The following is a 21,418-nucleotide window of genomic DNA, read 5'->3' on the forward strand; positions in this document are numbered from 1 at the left end:
TAGGCTGTCACGAGACTTCACTTATCCTCACAGTTCAAGAGGCGGTAAGATCTCTACGGTTGACATACGGAAGTGGTAGTTTCTGTGACGGGTAAGGAGAGAAACGAAATTGATATTACGGAAATTTCGTCGGTTTTGTTTGAGGACGTAAAATCAATTCGAAATCAAAGGCAAAGGCTGAATTCTTACCGGAGCATATGCAAACTATTAAATCAATGGGAAGCCGGCAACTGGCACAAGCACAAATCAGTACACCGCAAACGTGGGGTAACTAAACCCTTTCGGCCAAGTTTGTTTAAAATGTATAGTTATGGGCTACATGCGTAAAGATGATGTGTAATGTCGTTGTATCTGCATAGTTTGTAAAATTATCCAATATCAAATCAGTTCTGGTTTCTATTCTGTTTGAACGTTTGTATTGATCAGTGCAGTCATGCCAACATGAAATAGGCTTGTAATTAAGTGTTAGCATATTGTACAATAGCCTACCAGCCTATCGCATGTTAAAAACCACACGCGTTTCAAAATAGACTCATTCTATAAGGTAAACAACCTTTTTTAAACATTGTAGTACCACATCTATTGTCATGTTACTATATATTCTCCTGACTAGCAGCAGTTCAATTTTGTCCTCTAGAGTACATATTTAGACTTAAATATGTCTCACACCAAACATACTACTCCTTTTGTTCTTTAAAGAGGACATTTAGAAATTTTAAATGATACCAATTTTATGTGGGTGGGGTTTTGGCAAGTTTCTCTTCAAAGAAAATGGCGTCCATCAACGCAAGCTGCTATGGAAAGAAGAAAAGTAAGTGCTTATTATCTTTGAGCAAATTTTGTCTTGAAATGTTGTCATGTTTTATACGAATCTCCTAAGAACACTTTAAACCATTTTTCTAAAGTAATATAACAGTATATTACAATGATAGGAGAGTATTTAAAAATGTCCTCCACAGTGGACATTTGTACTTATCACCAGCATTTTGTTCTCTGTATTTTCAACTGAGAAGGAAGGGATTGTCATTGACCTTGATATTTCAGATGAGGACAAAAGCAGAGACCTCTTGTGGAAAGTCGGGCCCCTTCTGAACAAAGTGAGGTAAGGATGTCTAAATCAGCTTAGAACAGGAAAATTGTCCATTTATGATCAAATGATTTCATTTACTGGTCACTTCCAAATTCACCAGTCTGTACCGGGCAAACCAAACCCGACTGGATTGAAGGTGTTTGTCTTGGCCACACCAAGTGGTATGGTCTTAGATTTTGTGGTTTACCAAGGTAAGACCACCTTTAGAGTCACAGCGCTGTCACAACTGTCAATCTCATGGACACCATGATGGAGAAAGGTTTGGGAGGTACAGGAACTCTCATGAAGAACAGAAATCCAAAGGATGTTATATATTTATAGGGGATCAGGCCATCAAAAAGAAAGGAAGAGGAGCATCTGAGATGGGGATCAGGCGAGATCCTGAACTTGCTGTCATCAATTGGTTTGACAATAAAGCAGTGGTCATGGCATCCTCTGCCTATGACATTGAGTCACAGGACACATGCAATAGATGGTCTAAGAAAGAGAAAAGGTATGTGCAGGTGTCAAGACCAGTGGCAATTGCTGAGTACAACAAAAACATGAGTGGTGTGGACAGGATGCTAAGTTTCTATAGAATGGCCACTCACTCAGAAATGGACAGTGCGTACAATTTTCCACTTTTTTGATTTGGCAATCACCAATGCATGGCTTCAGTATAAGACTGACTGCCAAGTTCTGGGAAAGAAACCACTGAAGTTCCTTGAATTCAAATTGTTCCTTGGTGAGCAGATGATTACTCAAGTCCAAGCAGGAATCTCTGCTGAGAGTGAAGATGACTACATGTCAAAAGTGGAATCCTCAGCCAAATGCAGCTCTGAGACACTATGGGGCCATCCATCTCCCAAAGATGGTGGATGAAACACATGCATCAAGGTGTCACAGGTCTGGTTGCAACAGCAAAACATATGTGATGTGTACAAAGTGCAAGATTTTCCTCTCTGTTTTAAAGAAAGGGAATTGCTTTTTGAAATGGCATACTCCATAAACATAGCTGACATAACATAACATGAAAATACAAACACTAGACATACACTAGAAAAGAGTTACATATAGATTAGCTTAGCTTTTGGTAGTTTTCATCATAAATATTATGAAAACTTGGTATTTTCTTTGGGATTGATTTACTGTGATTATGATTCAGTTTCATAGGTGGCATGTTCAGATGTCAACTGTAGTGGACACATTTTTAAAATAGAAACATTTTTAAAAATAAAAATGTTCTCAGTATGCTCATTGCCTTCCAAACAATTGGGGAAGTTTAAAAAAAAAATGAATTGGGAGACCTTTTTTCCCCCTGGTAGTTAGGAGGATATGATGAATTTGTGTGGGAACATACTACAGTATTAAATGATAGAGTTTTTTGTGAACGATAAAGAAAGTGGTAAAGGCTATTAATAGGATTGAGAATAGTTTTTACCAGGTAAACTGAAATTGTGGTGACTGCTGTTTCGCTTGCTGCATCCTATTAGGTGACCACTGATGGTTTATGAGGTTGAAGTCACCGAAGTAGAGCGGATGGTGTGCGAAAAAGCAGGCACCAGGCAGGTAAATAGAGTCAGCATCCAGGGGCAATAGAGAAAATCTTTATTTAACGCCATTAAAAGGTATACAACAAAGGAGCCATCTCAAGAACAACTGAAAGCCTTATGTATGTTGTCTCCTTTTATCTTTATTTTTGTCTTCTGCAGAGCACCAATCATTTTAGGTCACAAATCAGGTGCTTTGCAGTGTTTGCCCAAAAACCGTCAGCGACTAAATAGATACTGAACAGACCACTAAAACCACGTGACCAGTGGCAAGGGGAGCGTTCTGTGACATTCAGAGTAAATCTAACAGCTTGAGTGCCGCACGGCAAGGACCAGGACTCCTTCAACATAGACAAGCATTTATTAGGCACGATACGATGAACACAGTGACACTCACATGGTATAAGCAGGATGAACACGAGCAATGTCAGACACAAACAGAACCAAAGACCGATAAAGAGGCAAGCCAACAGGGGTTTAAATACATACAAACGTAATCACAATAAACCAGGTGCAGGTGTGTTCTAACAGGGGCGTGTTTACAAACAAGACAGTCTGAATTCCCACTGCAGGTGGCGTACCATGTGAACAGTGGGAAGAGAAGCGTTCCGTGACAGTGAAGAAAAATAAAGAATCATTAATAAATGAACAGGCTTTTAAAACCTCTTTTCGTAATTAACAATTTAATGACTTTCTTACCTCAAATCAAAATCAAAATCAAAATGTATTTATATAGCACTTTTTTACAACAGATGTTGTCACAAAGCAGCTTTACAAATGTCCAAGTCCAAACCTCAAATTCTCAAATTCTTCTCTGGAGAAAAAGTGAGCTGTTGTCTTTTCATATGTTTTGGTATCACTGAGGCGAACATGCTCAGGCATACAGACAACACATCATTTGAATACCCCTCAAAATTCAGTGTAAAATAACACCAAAATAAAAGCATAATTCCACTAATTCAAAGATGTTTTATCTTGTCTCTTGAGTGTGTTACCGTGTTACAAATCCTTTTCTCCAATATCATTCGTATAATCGTATAATCCTCCCATTTTAAATCCTTATCCATCAGACTAACTTAATTTTATTAATGTATTTATTTTTATTATTAATTTGTCAAATTAATGTTATTTTATTAATTAATTTTATAAATATCTAATATTTGGTTGAAACCTGAGAATCTAGAGCTGCTTTTACCGTTATCCCTGAATCTAGCTAGTTAGCTAGGTATTTTGTTTGAAAAGTTGTCTAAATGACACTAAGGTATGACATTGACTTATTTGACTATGTGTAATTGGTCATTTTACCTTGACTATAAATTTATAAAATGTTAATCTTGTCTAGTTTTCTCTGTTGGCAAGACCCGGTAGGTTGGTTGGCTAGTTAGCACATGGTTTTGATTCTATGTGAAGTGATGCAGTTTCAGACCACAGCAACAAGAGTTGTCCTGACAGGTATAAATAACTACATTTTTTTTATTAACAATTTTACCACCCCTTAGTGACTGAGTGGCGAGGGTGTACTCGGATCCTGCCTCCGAGCGCACGTCGCAGTAGAACTCCTGTCCCTCAGCATAGCTCTTATCATGGTCCATGGAGGGCTGGTCGACAACCATTGTGTCTGATCCTGAATCCTCTGGATTGTCCGTAAACCCCTCAGGATGCTCCCTCTCCCCTACGTAAGGGTGGAGCAAACCGCTATGATGTACCAGCTCCCTTTATAAGCAGAGACACAATGACTACTCTGGGCTCAATGGCTCTGCTATAAAGGAGGAGTCTGGAGAAGCACCATCTCTCTTCTTTCCCTTCTTTTTTTTCTTTGAAGGTGTGAGGGAGTCAATACTTTCCCTCTTAGGGCTATCGAGAGAGGTGCTAGCAGCAATCTCCGGGACATGGGGGGTGGGGGGGCTCTTAATGGAGCCTCACCTTCTCCCTTTCTTGGAAGAGCCTATCCAAGTCCTTGCTAAGATAGGTGAACCCATTCATCCCCCATACTAGCCATGTTCCGCTTGAGTAATTTACCCATCATATCGGCAAACAAATGAGCTGCATGTCTCTTGTCCTCACGCACTTGCTCGGTATCCTTTGGGAGCAATGCCAGGTACTTTTCCCACTAGCAGACCTCGAACAGACTAGGATTCTTGCTGCATCCCTTGGCAGTTGGTCTTTCTGTAATGGCCCGAGTGCTGTAGGGCAAGGAGCAGGATGCACAGACTCCCTCGACGTGGATGAACGTTTTTTGATATAACACAGGTGGTAAACATAACAGCACTCGCGTATAACATACAGGAAGAAACAAACTTTGTGTGTGACTAAAGGCATGACATAACGTGACACCTAACATCTAACAAAGACTGACAAAGAGGCACACTCCCACAGCATTTTAAATACACACAGACATTACCACAATAACCCGGGTGCAGGTGTGTGCTACATAGGCATAGTTAAAAACAAGAAAGTCTGTGATCTCACTGCATGTGGCGGGCTGTAACACTTGAACAGTGGGAAAGGAGAGCATTCCCTGACAAATTAAAGATTACAATGACCACAAGAATTTATATTTTAAATGTTAGCTTTAATGGTAAAATCAGAGAAAAGCTTGTTTACTTGCAGAAATGCATGTTACTGAGAAACAGTGTTAGCTACAAACAAAGTACGCCTTTTGTAAGCTTTGTTTAGTGTAATTCCCTGGAACTGAATCCTGATTCCTGGAAACATGTTGATGTCCATGATCCACTAGTTCTTTGGTCATTTTGAGGGACCACTGTCAAGTCTGACTGCCTTTAATTTAAATAGATAATCTCTTGCTTCATTCCTGGTTTTGCCATTTCCTCTAATAAAAGCAGCCTTGCTGCAGTAGGTTTTGCCACTCAGTCTGACTGAGGGGGTGTATTCTGAAGGAAAACTCACATCAGTGCATACCCTCTAAGCCCATGTGAGAGCTTTACGTACCATCAAAGTTACAGTGAAGTAGTGGGAGGTTATATCCTCTCACCCCATGAAGCATATTCAATATGGAAGAATACACACAGGAGCATTATGTAAGAGGGAGTTGAGCTATTATTAGACCAAATAATGAGGACTGTTACTTTTATGCCAAAATTGACCTTCACCAATGCAGAGGTAAGACATTTAGTGGAAGAGGAAGCAAAGGCTGAGCTTGCAAGTTGTGGTATATTAGCTGGACTGGGAGAATATGGCATTCACTACTCCAATGGCCTTGAACGATAGATTGCCCTTTGTTTTCTGCAGTACCCCAGCCATTTTCCAAAGGCTGATGATACACCTTGGTGTTCTGGTGAACAAGTCCCAATTAATTTACCTTGAAAATGTGATTATCTACTCCACAGACTTGAGAGCCACTAGGGAGCTAGAGCAGCTGCAATGACATTGTTTGAAGATGCAGCCTCAGAAGTGCAAATTATTCCAGAGGTAAGTCAAGTACCCAGGATGTGATGGGTAAAGATGGCATAGCTGCTGACCCAGAATAGATAGGTGTGGTGTGTACTGTGATGTGTACAAGAAGTGCAGGCTTCTCTGGGGCTTGTAGGTTTATACTTGGTTGGATTCATCGCTGCATTCATTTCATCAAGGATGTCAAAGATAAATGTCAAAGATAAATGCTCCGCTCTGTAATCAGAGGAAGCCTAACAAGCTTATTAGAAGTAGCAATTCATATACTTTGATTCTGGGGAAGTAACTCTTTTGGCACTGCTTGATGTTAGTGCAGCCTTTGATATAGTGGAAAACAATATATTGAAAAACAGGCATATGAAAAACTGCACTAGATTGTTTTTTTTTTTCAGTGTCTGTTGGAAATATGATATGGCTGACCTTACATGTGGGATACCCCAGGTTTCTATTCTGGGCCCTATTTTATTTTCACTTTACATGCTATAGCTTGGAGTTTTGATTAGGTGTTTTAATTCTTGTTTTCATTTTTAGGCAAATAATATGCAGCTGTATCTCTTGGTTAATTGGAATGACTTCAGTAGAGTAGCTAAGGTTAGGGTTATTGACCTGAGATTAGTTATGACAACAATGTTTGACATGATAATGCAACACTAGATTTGAGCTTTGTATGGAGGCATTTAGGTCAGTGTTTTTTAACCTGTGGGTCATGGGCAATATTTGTACAGCATGGAAGAGGTTGAGCCCTTTCTTTTCTCAGAGTGTTTCTTTCTTTCTTTCTTTCTTTCTTTTTCTTTCTTTCTTTTTCTTTCTTTCTTTTTCTTTCTTTCTTTCTTTCTTTCTTTCTTTCTTTCTTTCTTTCACTATAAGGCATAGAATCTATATAGAGTTCATTATGACTCATTATTATGAGAAGACCTAGCATAAATCAAAATAAAGAAAGCATGACATTGAGTATCTCGCAGTAGACTTCACATTATTGAAAAAATGAATATAAGTAAAATGAATATATAAACTGATGAACATAGCATTCAACCTATTTTAAACAGGCAGAGCACCAAAATTATAAACTCAAAAATAATTTCTTCAGAGGAAGTCTTCTGCAATTGGGTTGTACTTCGCTTATTTTTGTAGCCCATCATTAATACATTGCCACTGCACTTTCAAAGTGGTGCACATGGTTAGCATGGCATTATTTCGAAAAACTAAGCTAAATCATTGCTACACATCAGAACTGTTCCCACAAAGACAGTACACTGTGGTGCATTCCCTCAGCAGACAGCATCCAAAGACTTTACAAAAGAACACTTGAACTTGACGTTTGAAGTTAAAGACACTGCAAAAAATATAAAGCTGAACATAGAGGAAGATGAATACAATAAAAGGTGGTATTGCACTATATTGCATTTCACATTATCTACATGTAATACTCACAGTAGTTGTTTCTTGTCTCCACAGACACAACAAGACTGCTGGAAGTCAATAAACTCATGACACTATTCTTATATGCAGCTGGTTTTTGGTTTAGTGTAATCAAATAAACAGGGCTAAAAAAATGAAATGAAGAGTATTGCATACAAATAATTTAGTTAGATTGTAAGAATAAAATGTAAAACTTTAAATACTGTAATTAAATACTTTGTAACTGTCACAGGACAACCCCCCCCCCCCCCCCCAAGTCATGTGGCACAGCCGGCTGCGCGCAGGGGGTTTCACCCCATCTGTAACCATGCCCTCCATAATTGCACACACCTGCACAGGGTTTAACATCTTGTGTTTCTTTGTCTATTTACCTCTTTTAGTGTGTGTATTGTGTTGGTTATTGTTAGTCTGCTGTTGTATGTCAAAACACGTATGTAGTCATTGTTAAATGTTATTGGTTATTGTAGTTTTTGTTTAGTTAAATGTGTACATGATGTCTGTCGTTAATGTTGTGTGTGAGTGCCCTCGTTATTCGTATGTTATGTTAATTTTATCTAGGGAGTCTGTGCGTCCTGCTCCACACCCTTCAGCACTCGGGCCAGCAGAAACGTTACAGACTAACCAACCACCACAGGACACCAGCTCCTGGGAATGTGGGTGCAACCAGTGGCACCAATTACTCTGGCGAATCCTGGAAAAAAAACTAAAACATTATTACAGCTAAACATTATTATTACACTAAAACATTATTACAGCTACTGACAGTTTACTAATCAAAGATGAACACTAGTAGGAATTACTACCTGCAATCTGATTTTTAAAAAGCAGGTGGTCTGATAACACTACAAACACATCTCTTTCTGTCCAGCGTAAACCCTGCTCTCCCACTGAATACAAGTAAAAGCCACTGCACAAACACACTGCAAAACACTGCAAAACACATGATGGACTGCAAAAATCAACTACAAAATACAGATAGAGGAGGACCCACGATGGATGTGGCAAGACATCCAGTCCATCACAGATTACAAAAGGAGAAATAACAGCATACACCAGCCAACAGTACTGCCAGCTTAGCAGAGGAACTTAACATCTTAGCTCAGTTTCACAAATATAACAGTCTCTACCTATTTGGAGAGTCACAGACTCTTGTTCTACACCCTCGTGAGGTGCAGCAGGACCTCCACAACATCAATACATGGGAAGCAACTAGGTGTACATGGTGGAAACCCCAGGACGGTGCTGGGGCTGATGGTGTATGGGTTGCGTAATTCAGGATGGTACAAGGGAATGTAATCCAGGCCTATGCTAACCAGCTAGCAGAGGTATTCACATATTTTCAACCTCTCTCTAGCCTTACATACATTCACCACATAGGCCTGTTCCAAAAACACCTATGGTAACTTGTCCAAGTGCCTATCAGCCAGTCACTCTCACCCATTATTTATTCTACATACTTTGAACACCTGGTACTCACCTACATCAAAGACACTGACCCAGCTGATCTAAACCAGCACCAGGCAAAGAGATCAACTGTGGATACCATTTGTGTGACTCTGCATACAGCCTTCTCTCAACTTAGAAAGACACAACACTTACATCAGGATGATCTTCACTGACTAAAGCTCGGCATTTAATACTGTCTTACTGTACAAGATGGCTGACAAACTCTATGCACTAGGACTAACTCCTTCTATATACAACTGGATACTGGACTTCCTAATCAGCCAGCCCTAGGCTATGAGACTGAGCAGCCACACATACTTGACCTTTACCATGAGCATTGGCATCCCCCACGGATCTGTGCTGAGACTCTTCTTTTATGCACTCTTCACACATCACTGCCAACCCATCGAAAACTCAAACACGTCTTAAGTGAAGGCACATACAGGGAAGAGCTGTACAACCTGACAACATGGTGCACCAACAATAACCTGGTCTTAAACACCACAAAGACCAAGGGGATTATCATGGATTTTAGCACTACCAAAAAATACAACAGTTCTAGGCACAACAAAGCCTTTTGAGGCTAAAAGGAACCAGCCTTACCAAAAATCTGTCAACTTTTATAGATGCACCACAGAGAGCATCCTAACATACTGCAGGACAGCCTGGTACAGCAGCTGCACTGATGTTGACAAAAAATCCCTCCCATTGTGAAAATAGCACAGGAGATTGATAGCATAGAGCTGCTATCACTGGCAGTATCAGCTTCACAGCACTCGCTATGTGAGGACAGCCAAGAACATCATAAAAGACATTAGACACACTGGACATCATCTCTTTAAGCTCCTCACATCAGGAATGTGCTTCAGATCAATCAGCACATACACAAATAGATTTAAAAACAGCCCCTTCCTACAGTCTGTAGCACTACTGAACTCTGAGTTGTCCTCAGTATGAGAAGACTGATGTGTTGCTATCATTGGTGTATGTGCAATGTTTACATCTCATTTCAAGTCACTGAATATATGCAATATTTCTAAACCAACCTCATATCATTCAATCTTATTCAAGGCCAATACACTGTCCTCCATATCTGTCACACCACACTTTACAGCAAGTTGTACTTTATATTTTTTGCTTTGTACTTATATTGCTTAGATTATGCAGTTACATCACTGATATTTTAGATTTGTTATCTTATTCCTGTTTCATTTTTCTTTGTAAACATGTGAGTGATACACTATCAAGTGCATTTTCAGTTGATGCAATTGCAATTTTGCTGTTCTTAAATCTCTTTTCACCCTATACTTGAGCCTTCAGAAGATGCCACTACTATGGGAGATATCCTGCTTAATTCCAATTCAGAAGAGGGAGCACTTCTGTATATGTTCAGACCAGTAACTTGAGGCATGAGGACATGGAGGCATGGGGACTTTTGGCAAAGGAGTGTCGTGGTTTCCTCATCAGGTGTCACTGTTCTCATGGCACTAATGCCATATAGTTTTGTTTATGTTTTTTTCCATCTGGGGTCTTCCCTGTCTCATGTTTTATTATCCCCAATGTTTTCACCTGTGTCCTGTTTCAATGTCCTTTAATGTCTACCTTAGGAGGAAAGTAGAAGGTGGGAGGCAGGTTGGTGAGAAATTCCTTAGTCCAACAGAAGGTGGCGACATAGACTCTTGAGACCACCCTTCCCTTTCAGGTTTGGTTTCAGTAGCAGTCGCCTCCATCTGTAACTCCTCTCGTTCCTGTTCATCCTGAGACCACATGAAGGTGCAAACACACCGTTTTGGCACAAGTGACACATCAATCATACACCTTAAGTACAGGAACATCAGCACTCTGCCGCTCTCAGTCAAGAAAGTTGAGTGACAAAGGAGAGGTGAAGTGACCGCATCATAACATCCTAGTTTACCAAAACTCTCAATACCCATGGACACCTAGAACTACACCTTTACCTAAGATGGGAAGTAGTTAATAAAAGGCCTGACTGTACAGATAAGTTTTCAGCCTTACCTTAAATATTGAGACTGTGTTTGAGTCTCAAACATTTACAAGAAGGTTATTCTATAATGTGGGAGCTTTATAGGAAAAGGCTCTGCCCCCTGCAGTAGATTTTCTTATTCTTGGTACTAGTAAAGCACCTGCCCCTTTTGATTTAAGCAGACATGGTGGGTCGTAATGCCCTAGAGGTTCTCTAAGGTACTGTGGGACAAGGCCATTCAGTGGTTTGTAGGTTATTAGGAGTATTTTATATAAATATGAAATTACATGACTTTGATTTGTAAGGCAAAATTGCAAAACAATTCTAAGAAATATAATTAATACCATGTAGATGGTATAAACTTTAAAGTTTAAACATAAAAAAGTAGGAAAATAATTTCTCTAATGTTTTTAATATTACATTCTTTCATAACATGAATCAATGTATGTGCATTTGATTAACGCAATTAAAAAATGGATTTCACATTCGATGCGTGCTTTGGAAATGGACTACATATTAGAGATGGTGGCCAGACATTGTGAGGCACCTCATGGAACAGTTCTGGTTTCCTTTCTGTTCAACGCTTACACAACAATTTTCAAGGTCGTTCAAGTTATGCCATCTTCTGAAAGTATCTGGAGGTCCACTGGAACAATAGACAAAAATAACAGAGCAAGTTATTCTTCTTCTGAAGGTCTTTCAAAAGGTCCAGCATGTTACCAGTAGCTGCCCATTTTTCTAAAAGGCTAAACTAGTAAGATTTTGATTAATGGTGCTTTAGTCTGTATATGCATCCCAAAAGTACTTTTCTACACTGAAAGAGTGGCATCAGCTAAGGGGCCCACTACAAGCTCCATAGTGGCAGAAAAATATTAGCTTATGTTTACACTAAATGATATTTATAGATTCTTATGCTTGTGTTTAGGTGGTCTTAGTCTTATAGGTTACGATTATTTCTAAAATGTATAATCCACAAATAGGATCGGGAAACAGATAGACAGGTTTTGTCCTTCTAAATGCCTGAATGTTCCATAACATGCCAAGAAAGAGGCTTCACAGTGTGTATTCTGTGCCATGCCTGGCTCTTTTGGTAGTGTGTTATTGAGGCAGCATTTTTCTATGCACTGTGGAAATCCATGGTGCTCATACAAAAAGCACATTTCTGCAAGATTCCGTAAAATCAATTTTAACTAAAAGCTAAAGAGATTGAAATTTTCAAGCACAAGTCCAGTGAAAATAGCAAACAGGTACACAACAGTAAGATCATAAGATACATCCTCAGCACAAATTAGGATTAGATTTTTAGTGCCTTAGTCAGTATATGCATCCCAATTCAAATAACATGTCTTTTATACATATTACCTATAGTATATTGTAACTAATAGAACAGGAAACAAGTAGCATGCATTTGTCTTGGATTATGCAGAAGGTTGGGTCTGTGTTACGTTCTATTCTGTAACATTTTTAGGTTCTGTTTCAATTGTTCAGTCAAATAGGTGCACCTCGGCTGTACTTTAATGGCTGGAAAACAATTCTTGGCCTTATTCTGTGAGGTCTTCAGATTTACAATGGAAAGCTCGAGAGATGTGTGTGATGGGTAAAAATTTGATCTAGGTGTCTGTCTCCTCCTTGCGAAGGGAAAAACTGAAAGATTTTCTTTGTACATAAATCACATATACATACTGTATGTACAGTATTGATTTGTTGTTTACTTACACAATATATTTTTGTACTTAAACAGAGAGACATTCTGTCTAAATTGACAACCTGGCCATTTTAGCAAACTGCCATTGTTTTATAATGTTGCTTAAATACACAGTTGCTAAAAAAGACCTGCCTCAGAATGTGGAAAAAATTGACACTCTGCTGAAATTGAAACTATTTTTTTATCCCCATCCAGATTCTATTTGCACTGTCCATCTCTGACATCAGAGCCCTTACTCTATAAAGGAATGGCCCTGAGGTCGGCCAGTTTGCTAAAACCGGCACTTAATGGAACTGCAGCTGTCTCAACAGAGAAGGAACATTTGGACTCAAAGGATGAAGATAGAAACCAGAGTAGCTGTATTTACTGGCTCTCTCCTCTTCTGCATACTCACACAGGTCAGAATTCTCTGCTTTGTTCTCTAGATGTATGGAAGCTTCATAGTCAATCATGTCAAACCCAAGAAATTAAAGCTATATAATGTGGTTCAAAGATTAAAGGTGCACATGGTTTCTAAGCAACCAAGTTATGGCCCTGCTAACTACTTGTTCTGCTATAAAACTAAGCCTTGGGTGAGTCTTCCTCAACCCAGTCATTCTGGGTTCAACAGTGGACCAAGCACAAGTTAGATTTTTGGTCTAAGATCCCCGTATGGATGTGTACACCTGAAAGCCTCTGGGAGCTGGGACATAGCAAAACTATGGGTGGGTCCCAAGGACTGGGTTGAGAAATACTGCACCAGACATAATACCAAATCGTCACTAACTTGGAATATGCAATAAAAGTTAATTTTATGCTTCTGTTTTTTGGTGATCTGATGGGTGCATTAGAAACACCACTTTTAAAGAAACACATTATTAGAAATACCTTTAAATTATGTAGCCAGTTAAAGTAAGTATATAGTATATAGGTCCTCTGATTCACAGCTCACAATTTGTGTTAGATATCCTCTAGCCCTTTAGGCAGACTCTGACAACAGAACTGCTTTTGGCTGGATCTTCTTGGATGGTGAACCACCATCAACCAAGCAGCAATGCTGTAACATGTAATCATGTAACTGAAAACCTATACCAGCTCAAGACTGACAACAATGAATAGCATATGTCATCAAATGAGCTACAGTATGTAATTATACACTTATTAATATCAGAGAGGTATAAGATAGGGATAAGAGAATACACACATGATATGACTAGTACTAGCAAGTGGCAAGTCGGTGTACATTTATATATTAATGTGTGCTGACGTGGGTTAAATAAATAAAAAAACACCCACCCTGTGGTTTTCAGGTGGCATGCCAACTCTGTGGAGGAACATGCCAGTGCCACTGGTCCCCACCTGCATGTCCGGTTGGCGTTCCCATGGTTCTGGATGGATGTCAGTGCTGCCAGATGTGTGCAAGACAGGAGGGTGAGCCTTGCTCAGAGAGACACGTCTGCAACACTCAGGGTGGTCTGCAGTGCGACTATAGCGCGAGCTTCCCAGGGGGGCCAGGAGAATGTGTCCGTAAGTGCTACGCTGTTAAGCACTAATAACGAAGTTCTAGGAGGTTCTTCAAAGTTCCTGAGCTTCAAAGCTCAGAGAACATGGTGTTTGGCAGGCATTTGTTATGATTCTTTGCACAAGCTATGAAAATGGATTTGCATTGAAAGTACTATTTCCTGTTGCATTGACTTTTTGCTAACTTGATTTTATTGCTAGAAATAAACATATACATTCAGTATCTTTGACATTAAACAAATACTGAGTTCATGAGTCTGAGTTTATGTGTTAACTTTGTAGCTGTAATCTCACTTTATGTGAGCTCAGACCAACCTTGTAGTCCTCAGGAACCCTTCTGCTTTGTTTCTCTTCCCCCAAATCTGAAATGAACTGTCCACCACCGGACCACCCCAGGGCAGAACAAGCTTGGCTGTGAGCTGGCTGGTGTGAGGTATGAGGAAGGCCAGTCTTTCCAACCCACCTGCATGCAGCTGTGCCACTGTTCCGGGGGTGGCATCACATGTGTTCCACTCTGCAATGAAGACCTAAGCTTGCCCATCACCCACTGCCCAAACCCAAGGCTAGTGCAGGTGCCAGGCAGGTGCTGCAGAGAATGGGTTTGCGAGGGCATGGAAAACAGCATCCTCCTAGATCATACTGCAGGTAGTGTCTCGTAAGGCCATGTCAATGCATCAGGCATCCATACTTTGTGCTTTAAATAACTTCTGTGGTAAACCTCCTACTGGTGTTAATGTGAGCTGCTATGCTTTAGGGTGGTCCAAATGAAAGAGGTCCAAATGATATACAAGAACTTTGGTTTGTTATGTTGTTGTAGGACAATGTGGGGGGTTTTACATGAGTCATTAATCCTTTGAGAATAGCATACAGTCCTCCATCTACCGCATAGCAAAGACACCAAATATAATCCAAAGTCCTTTCTTTTATTGCTATACAAAATGGTGTTGAAGAAGTAGGATTGGGCCAAGTGGTGAGTCAAATACTGAGGATGTTTATGCATTTGCTCTATGAGTCATCGCAGCTGACCGAGCCGTGGGGTCACAGCAGGATACCCTGGCGTCTACGCCAGCAGGATACCCTGGCGTCCACGGGATCCCGTGGTCCAACTGCATTGACCAGAACACAGAGTGGAGTGCATGCTCACGCAGCTGTGGACCAGGTGTCTCCACCCGCATATCCAACAGGAACGGGGCCTGCCATCTACAAACACAGACACGCCTGTGCCAAGTTAGGCCATGCCACCCAGACACTTCTGAGCCAACCAGCAGAATCCAGCTGGTGAGTGAACAAAGTTCATATGAAATGAGAATGTGGCAGTAAAGGGATATTTCACTCAAAAACACTGAGTGAAAGCAAGTAGGAGGTAGATTGTCAGATAAAGATCAATTAATGGAAAAACATCCAAGTAAAAGTTTTGTTATTAATTTAATATCAAAGTAAAAATCCAAAATATCTTCAGTAGGAGGAAATAGGAAACAGATTATGGCTCAAGTTAAATTTGCGGTAGTTTAAAGACTATAGAAATCCTCCAATCTGTGCTTATGTAAAGTAGACTGAATAAATGTAAATGACTTCCCAGTTATAACAGCTAACTGGCTCTCATAGTTTTCTTTCAGTCAACCTATACCTTTAATAGGGCAGTAAAACAAGCTTACCACAAATGGTTTGAATCTAGTGTGATTGATTAGCATTGAGCCTGCACATACTCTGAGCAGTGTTTGCCCGACAGTGTTTATTTGAGGCCTGTATTCCAGGGAATGGGTGTGTGTGATAGCAGCTACTGGCCTCCCCTCCCTGTTCATCTCAAGCACCGGGGATGCTACAGCGTGCTCTCCCACAGGCCTTTGTTCTGTGGCACATGCTCTGACAGTCGCTGCTGCACACCCCATCGGACCAGAACTGTCGGGATGGACTTCCGTTGTCCACAGGGAGACATTGTTGTGCACTGGTTCATGATGATCGAGTCATGTGTTTGCCACTACCACTGCCCTCAAATGCCACTGGCCAGCTCCAGAAGAAGGAAAAGATCTTGGCTCAAGATGGATTAAGAACAGATTGATTTGACATTCCCATTTCTGGGAAACTGGTTTAAATCTCCATCTAGTGTATATCAGTGCATTGCTCTGCTGGTAAAGTATACACTACTAACTGCGTCCAAACATAACTGGCCCCTATTATTTAAAGTATGCCCTCTGAGACATAAACATAATAACAACCATATAATGCTAACCTATTGAAATGTGGGGTTTTTAAGATAAATGAGATGACAATGAGATTTACATTGTCATATCATTCATTATGAGTAAGAAAAACAAAACTTCTATATTTTAAGCACAAAGCCACATTTTAAGTGTGATAACTCCTGCATAAATATCCTGTTATCAGAAAATAATTGTGGAGGAAAAACCACTCAACTGATGTTGTGCTCCTTATCTCTGCCTCATGTGTTATTTTTTGACATAGATGCTTTAGCAGGACGCTGTCAGTATGGCTTTACATTGATATGGTCAATTGGTGTGAGATTTCTGCAGAATATAGACCCAGGTTCATAAGGCGATAAAATAAGGAAAAGGCTGAGACTATGATTTAAAGACAAAACTTGAATATTAGTGTACAAATATCAAGAGCTTATTATAGACACATATTTAAAATAATATAACACAGTTGTAATATTGTACTAAATGTGTGTGTGTGTGCATTTGTGATTGCATGTGCCTGCCAAGTACCTCCTACCAAGAAGGTACCAGGTAAGTGTCAGTTCTTTTTGTGAAATTCTTCTTTAAATTATTTTGCACACAGTAAGTACAAACCTTTCATGAGAGGAATGGTGCTCCTTACAGAAGAATCCAGTACATCTGAGTTGGTTGTGAACTGGGATGGTTTTATTATGCAATACAATTTTTAAATTAGCAAAAACTAAGTAACATTCTTAATAAATTGATCAGTGCATTATTAAAGCATGGTTTTATCAATCATTTCCTGATAAATCTGTTCCATTCTGGAAATGTATTGCTTTTTTTACATAAACCTTTGGGGGTGAACAGGGTAAGTTTACTTTGGTGTCGTTATGAGGAACATAATGCTTTGTGCTTTTAACATAAAGGACTCAAAAGTAATAGACAACAAAATGTGCATGATAAACATAAATCAGTCTTTCAGATTTAAAGATAACATATTTAGAATATAAAATTTTTCTACATTCTATATCATGCATTAGAATAATTGTATAAAGTAGCACTTATTTTACTTGATTTACATCCACTAAGCTGATGCTTGAATAATATGCATGAGTATAGTTATACATATGCATAATTTTTCAATTTTGTATCAGTGATTTCCTGATGCATCTAATCTATTCATTTCCATATGTATGCCCAGTCCTCAGTAAAATGTTTGAGGGTACAGTAGAAACAAGCAGGTGTTCACACATCAGCACAGCATTCCTTAGGCAGACAGGCAAAAAAAGAAGTTAATTCACACATACCAACCCCAACCCAAAGAGCAAGAGAAATATTAATACTTTCTTAAAATATAGAAGGCATCCATAAGGCAGTCAAAGTATTCTGATATTACAATTCAACATTGTTCATATTTTAGGACACATCTTAATTTTGTTAAAATTTCTGTCTTTCTTGCAACATTTTCAAGCATACAAAATACAAGAAAGAGGTTTTGAACTGCATGATCAGTTTAAGGCAGGAAATGTGTGTGAATTTGGTTTTCGTTGGGGTTTCACTTTGCCTACATGGTGCTTCCAAATGTTTCAAATTTCTATTTCTTGTTACCTCCAGATATATTTTTTTCTGGGATGGCTGTTTTCTATTATTTTGGAATGGCTATTTTCTTTCTTTATTTCTGCACGTGCGTGTGTGCGTGCGTGCGTGTGTGTGTGTAATGAGGGGTGGGTTAGAGGTAATGTGGCTATTTTTCTAAACCAAACTCTTTTCGGAAAGAATAAAAAATTGAATAACAATTCAAATACAGTTGTTGATGCAAGTGTTACGGGTTGTACACTACCAATACTCAATTTCTGCATCAAATAAACGATCGGATTAATTTTCTTTGAGTACCCGAGGAAGAGGGCGTAATATTGTGTTCAAAACACGACAGAATTTCGTACAAATCCCCAAGCTCCTCTCCCTTCATAAGGAAGCTCTGTATCGCTAGAAGGCAAAAGACTCAAGATTGCAGCGTGAACTTGAAAGAATGGAGGGGGGAAGTAATGCTACAAGAAATGACTCCGACTGCCAACAAATCGATTTACCTTTCACACACAGGTTTTTGCCAACGGTGTACATACTTGTCTTCGCAATCGGATTTTCAGCAAATGTGCTTGGACTGAAATCGGTCTACAATGGCTGGAAGAAACTTGGAAATATTAACGTTTTTATTTTAAACCTCGGTATTGCAGACTTCCTATATGTTTTCACGTTGCCGTTTCTGGTCACGTATTACGCCGCGAACAGCACGTGGATTTTTGGGCAAACGTTTTGCAAAATAACACGATTCTGCTTCAATTTGAATCTTTATGGCAGCATCGGTTTCCTCACATGCATAAGCATATACAGATACCTAGGCATAGTCCATACTATGAAAGTGATGGGAAAAATAAATACCAGGATGTCTGCGATTATAAGCGCACTTGTGTGGATCTTGGTTTTCATACAGATTCTGCCGGACATGTTCTTTGACAAGTCCAAGCAAAATTCATCGGACGAATGTTTCGATACTACAACAGACCAGTGGATAACCGATTACCTGTCATATAGCTTAGGGTGGACTTTCACCGGATTTGTTGTTCCCCTCCTCATCATTTTGCTATGTTACGGCCACATAGTTGTTGTCCTATCTACAAAAACGAATGTCAACGCTCTGTTGAAGCAACGCTGCTTAAAACTGGTAATTATGCTGACAATTTTGTTTTCGATTTGTTTTATCCCTTACCACATTTTCAGAAATTTAAATTTAAAGACGAGGATTCTAAAGATGCAGGGGACTTGTCACGAGAGCTTTGATAACATCTACGTCGCTCATCAAGTGAGTAGAGGCCTTGTCTGCATGAACAGTGCAATTAATCCTTTGATATATCTTGTTGGAAACGACGAGTTCCTAATGCGAATTCAAAACATGAACAAACAAGCCTGGACATCCTTATTACAAATCATAGGGATTGTTATCTACCGTAACCCACAGGAGATGGATTCTGACACTCGACTGGAAATACGAAGCGGTGTGGAGAATCAGCAGTGCTGATGTCACTGCAAAATTTGCAGCAGGTTTACTTCTCGTGCATTAGCAAGTTTAAACAAAATGTGACCGGCTCCTTCTGCAAACATCTTGCAAATACCATCGTCATGTACTCATTTATTACAGACACGTAATACCAAAGACCTTATGAGAGACTTTTCATAACAAACCTTCTCTACAAATTAGTTATGTATTGTGGTAACTGGCCTAATAACAATTCAAACACAAGCGTTCATGCAAGTGTTATCGGATCAATTTTCTTTGAGTATCCAAGGAAAAGAGGGTACTTTTATGTTCAAAATACGACAGAATTTCTTAGCAATGCCCAAGCTCATCTCCCTTCATAAGGAAGCTCTGTATCGCTAGAAGGTAAAAGATTCAAAATTACAGGGTGAACTTGAAGAATGGAGGAGGAAGGAATGCTACAAGAAATGGCTCCGACTACCAAAAAATCGATTTACCTTTCACACACAAGTTTTTGCCAAAGGTGTACTTACTTGTCTTCGTAATTGGATTTAGTGACATTAAGCAAAGAACGTGGAAACAATCATCAGGACAACATCTTAGCTGATTAGTCGTTAAAGTGAGTATATGAAAAGACAACCAGTTTTTAAAAATATTTTTCTTTGGTTCTTTGAATGTTGGTCTTCTTTCTTGCTGTATTTTGAAACAACTTTGGATCAAGGTAAAGCAGCAGAGGAGAGGGTGAAGAGAGGTTACCATAACATCTATTACTATAACTTCACTCACTGGCATATATTCCCACAAAGTCTTAATTATTCACTGGTAGTAAGATTCAGTGGTTTCATTTTCGAGGGTGGGGAGGCCTGATTGCAATGAGTGTATGAACTAGTCTATCCACTAGACTGCCACACTTCACTGCAGTGACGTGTCTGTATGGCCTGAGACTTGCAGTGAGTGAATATATGCGCAGCCACCCATCTAGACTCCAAGATGTAAATTGTCCAGTGGGGGTATCCTTAATATTCATGATCTGGGATTATTGTTTTTATGCATGTAGTGAGTTTTTGGTTTTCCCCTCACAGCACCTGTCCTGGTCCCAATCACAAGCATATTAATGTTACTCACCTGTTCCTTGTTTTCTTTGTCACTGTTTAAGTCCACAGATTCCTTACATCTGCACTGTACATTGTCAGATGACTGAACTTCTGCTCTTCCTCAGTGCAAGCCTGCACCCTAAACTATTTCTGTTTTCTTTTTACCACTGCATTGCAGCTTGTTCTTTTGTGTCATTTAAAACATGGAGAATAAAGACTCTTTTGCTTTATCTTCACCTCTCACTTCCTCTGTGCTGCCAGCGTCACATCGGTACATTAATGGTCCTTGGTTTTGCTTTTCAATTTCCTTATTTTTTTACCATTCCAAAATAATGTATCTGAAAATAGGTGTATAGATTTTTGCAAACAAAACAAAGTGCTGCAGAAAGTGTTCAAATGTGTCATCATGTAGGAGTAATTCAACACTGTTTTTGGACCACTGCATGGTACATGGGAGCAAAAAAGTTATGCAGTTAAAGGTGTTGGTGTTACTGGGTAATCACCCCAGTGTCACCACTCCATCAGGACTCAAACATACAGTTGTCATCTGCCCAGGCTCATTTCTCTCAGCTGTCTGCACTGTCTTGACCAAAGCTCCACTCATCTTGGTCTACTTTCTTAACAGTAAAGATGGGAATATTAAAAGGGCTACAATACAGGGAATGAGAATAATTGATTTTCTTCAAGCTTTTCACTTAAGTTAAGTTTTGATAAAACTTCATACAGGTACAGCACCATATGTTATAGTAAATTTGTCATATGTACAGGACAACTAGGCGTTTAAGCAAGTTTGACAAATAAGGCTTCCGTAATGGCATCTTGGTGTGCCAACAGGTATGATTTGTTGAAGACAAGTCAGAGCAAGTTGCACGCGTGGGTAGGCAAAACAAAAAGTAACCAGTGGTTGTTGTTGCTCATGGAACATTCCCTGGGAGTTAGGTATAACTTTCATTTATAGAATTAAGCAAATTAAGTTACATTTATCTCACTAAAAAGGAAGAAAAAAGCAGAACTGAAAAACTCTACTTT

General features: G+C 39.4%; 2 protein-coding genes across 8 annotated transcripts; both read left to right on the forward strand.

The window, feature by feature from the left end:
- The first annotated feature begins 10 nt into the window (after window positions 1–10).
- LOC113588682 (CCN family member 5-like) lies at window positions 11–17,026 on the forward strand. Of its 7 annotated transcripts, none has more exons than XM_035520138.1 (9): window positions 11–91; window positions 756–811; window positions 1,045–1,102; window positions 5,967–6,048; window positions 12,780–12,982; window positions 13,874–14,090; window positions 14,481–14,729; window positions 15,097–15,362; window positions 15,839–17,026. In XM_035520138.1, the coding sequence occupies exons 5-9, from the start codon at window positions 12,872–12,874 to the stop codon at window positions 16,130–16,132; spliced, it is 1,137 nt and encodes a 378-aa protein (XP_035376031.1). In that variant the 5' UTR covers window positions 11–91; window positions 756–811; window positions 1,045–1,102; window positions 5,967–6,048; window positions 12,780–12,871; the 3' UTR covers window positions 16,133–17,026. The 7 variants fall into 7 exon arrangements, 5 of the variants coding, with proteins under 5 accessions (XP_035376031.1, XP_035376032.1, XP_035376033.1 ...); XM_035520139.1 differs by lacking the exon at window positions 11–91 and adding an exon at window positions 121–267; XM_035520140.1 differs by lacking the exons at window positions 11–91; window positions 756–811; window positions 1,045–1,102 and adding an exon at window positions 2,549–2,638.
- Window positions 17,027–18,012: 986 nt separating this feature from the next.
- si:dkey-78k11.9 (P2Y purinoceptor 1) lies at window positions 18,013–20,586 on the forward strand. The gene has a single exon (XM_027027990.2). The coding sequence runs from the start codon at window positions 18,291–18,293 to the stop codon at window positions 19,335–19,337; it is 1,047 nt and encodes a 348-aa protein (XP_026883791.1). The 5' UTR covers window positions 18,013–18,290; the 3' UTR covers window positions 19,338–20,586.
- The last annotated feature ends 832 nt before the right edge of the window (window positions 20,587–21,418 follow it).

The sequence above is a fragment of the Electrophorus electricus genome, chromosome 20 (assembly GCF_013358815.1).
Source record: "Electrophorus electricus isolate fEleEle1 chromosome 20, fEleEle1.pri, whole genome shotgun sequence".
Lineage (NCBI taxonomy): Eukaryota > Metazoa > Chordata > Actinopteri > Gymnotiformes > Gymnotidae > Electrophorus > Electrophorus electricus.

Excerpts from the sequence above, each read along its gene's own strand:
- LOC113588682 (XM_035520138.1), top strand. The coding sequence starts at position 12,872 with ATGGAACTGCAGCTGTCTCAACAGAGAAGGAACATTTGGACTCAAAGG. Across the intron at positions 12,983-13,873 it reads TCTTCTGCATACTCACACAG|GTGGCATGCCAACTCTGTGG; the intron begins GTCAGAATTCTC and ends TGTGGTTTTCAG. Across the intron at positions 15,363-15,838 it reads CAACCAGCAGAATCCAGCTG|GGAATGGGTGTGTGTGATAG; the intron begins GTGAGTGAACAA and ends CCTGTATTCCAG.
- si:dkey-78k11.9 (XM_027027990.2), top strand. The coding sequence starts at position 18,291 with ATGGAGGGGGGAAGTAATGCTACAAGAAATGACTCCGACTGCCAACAA.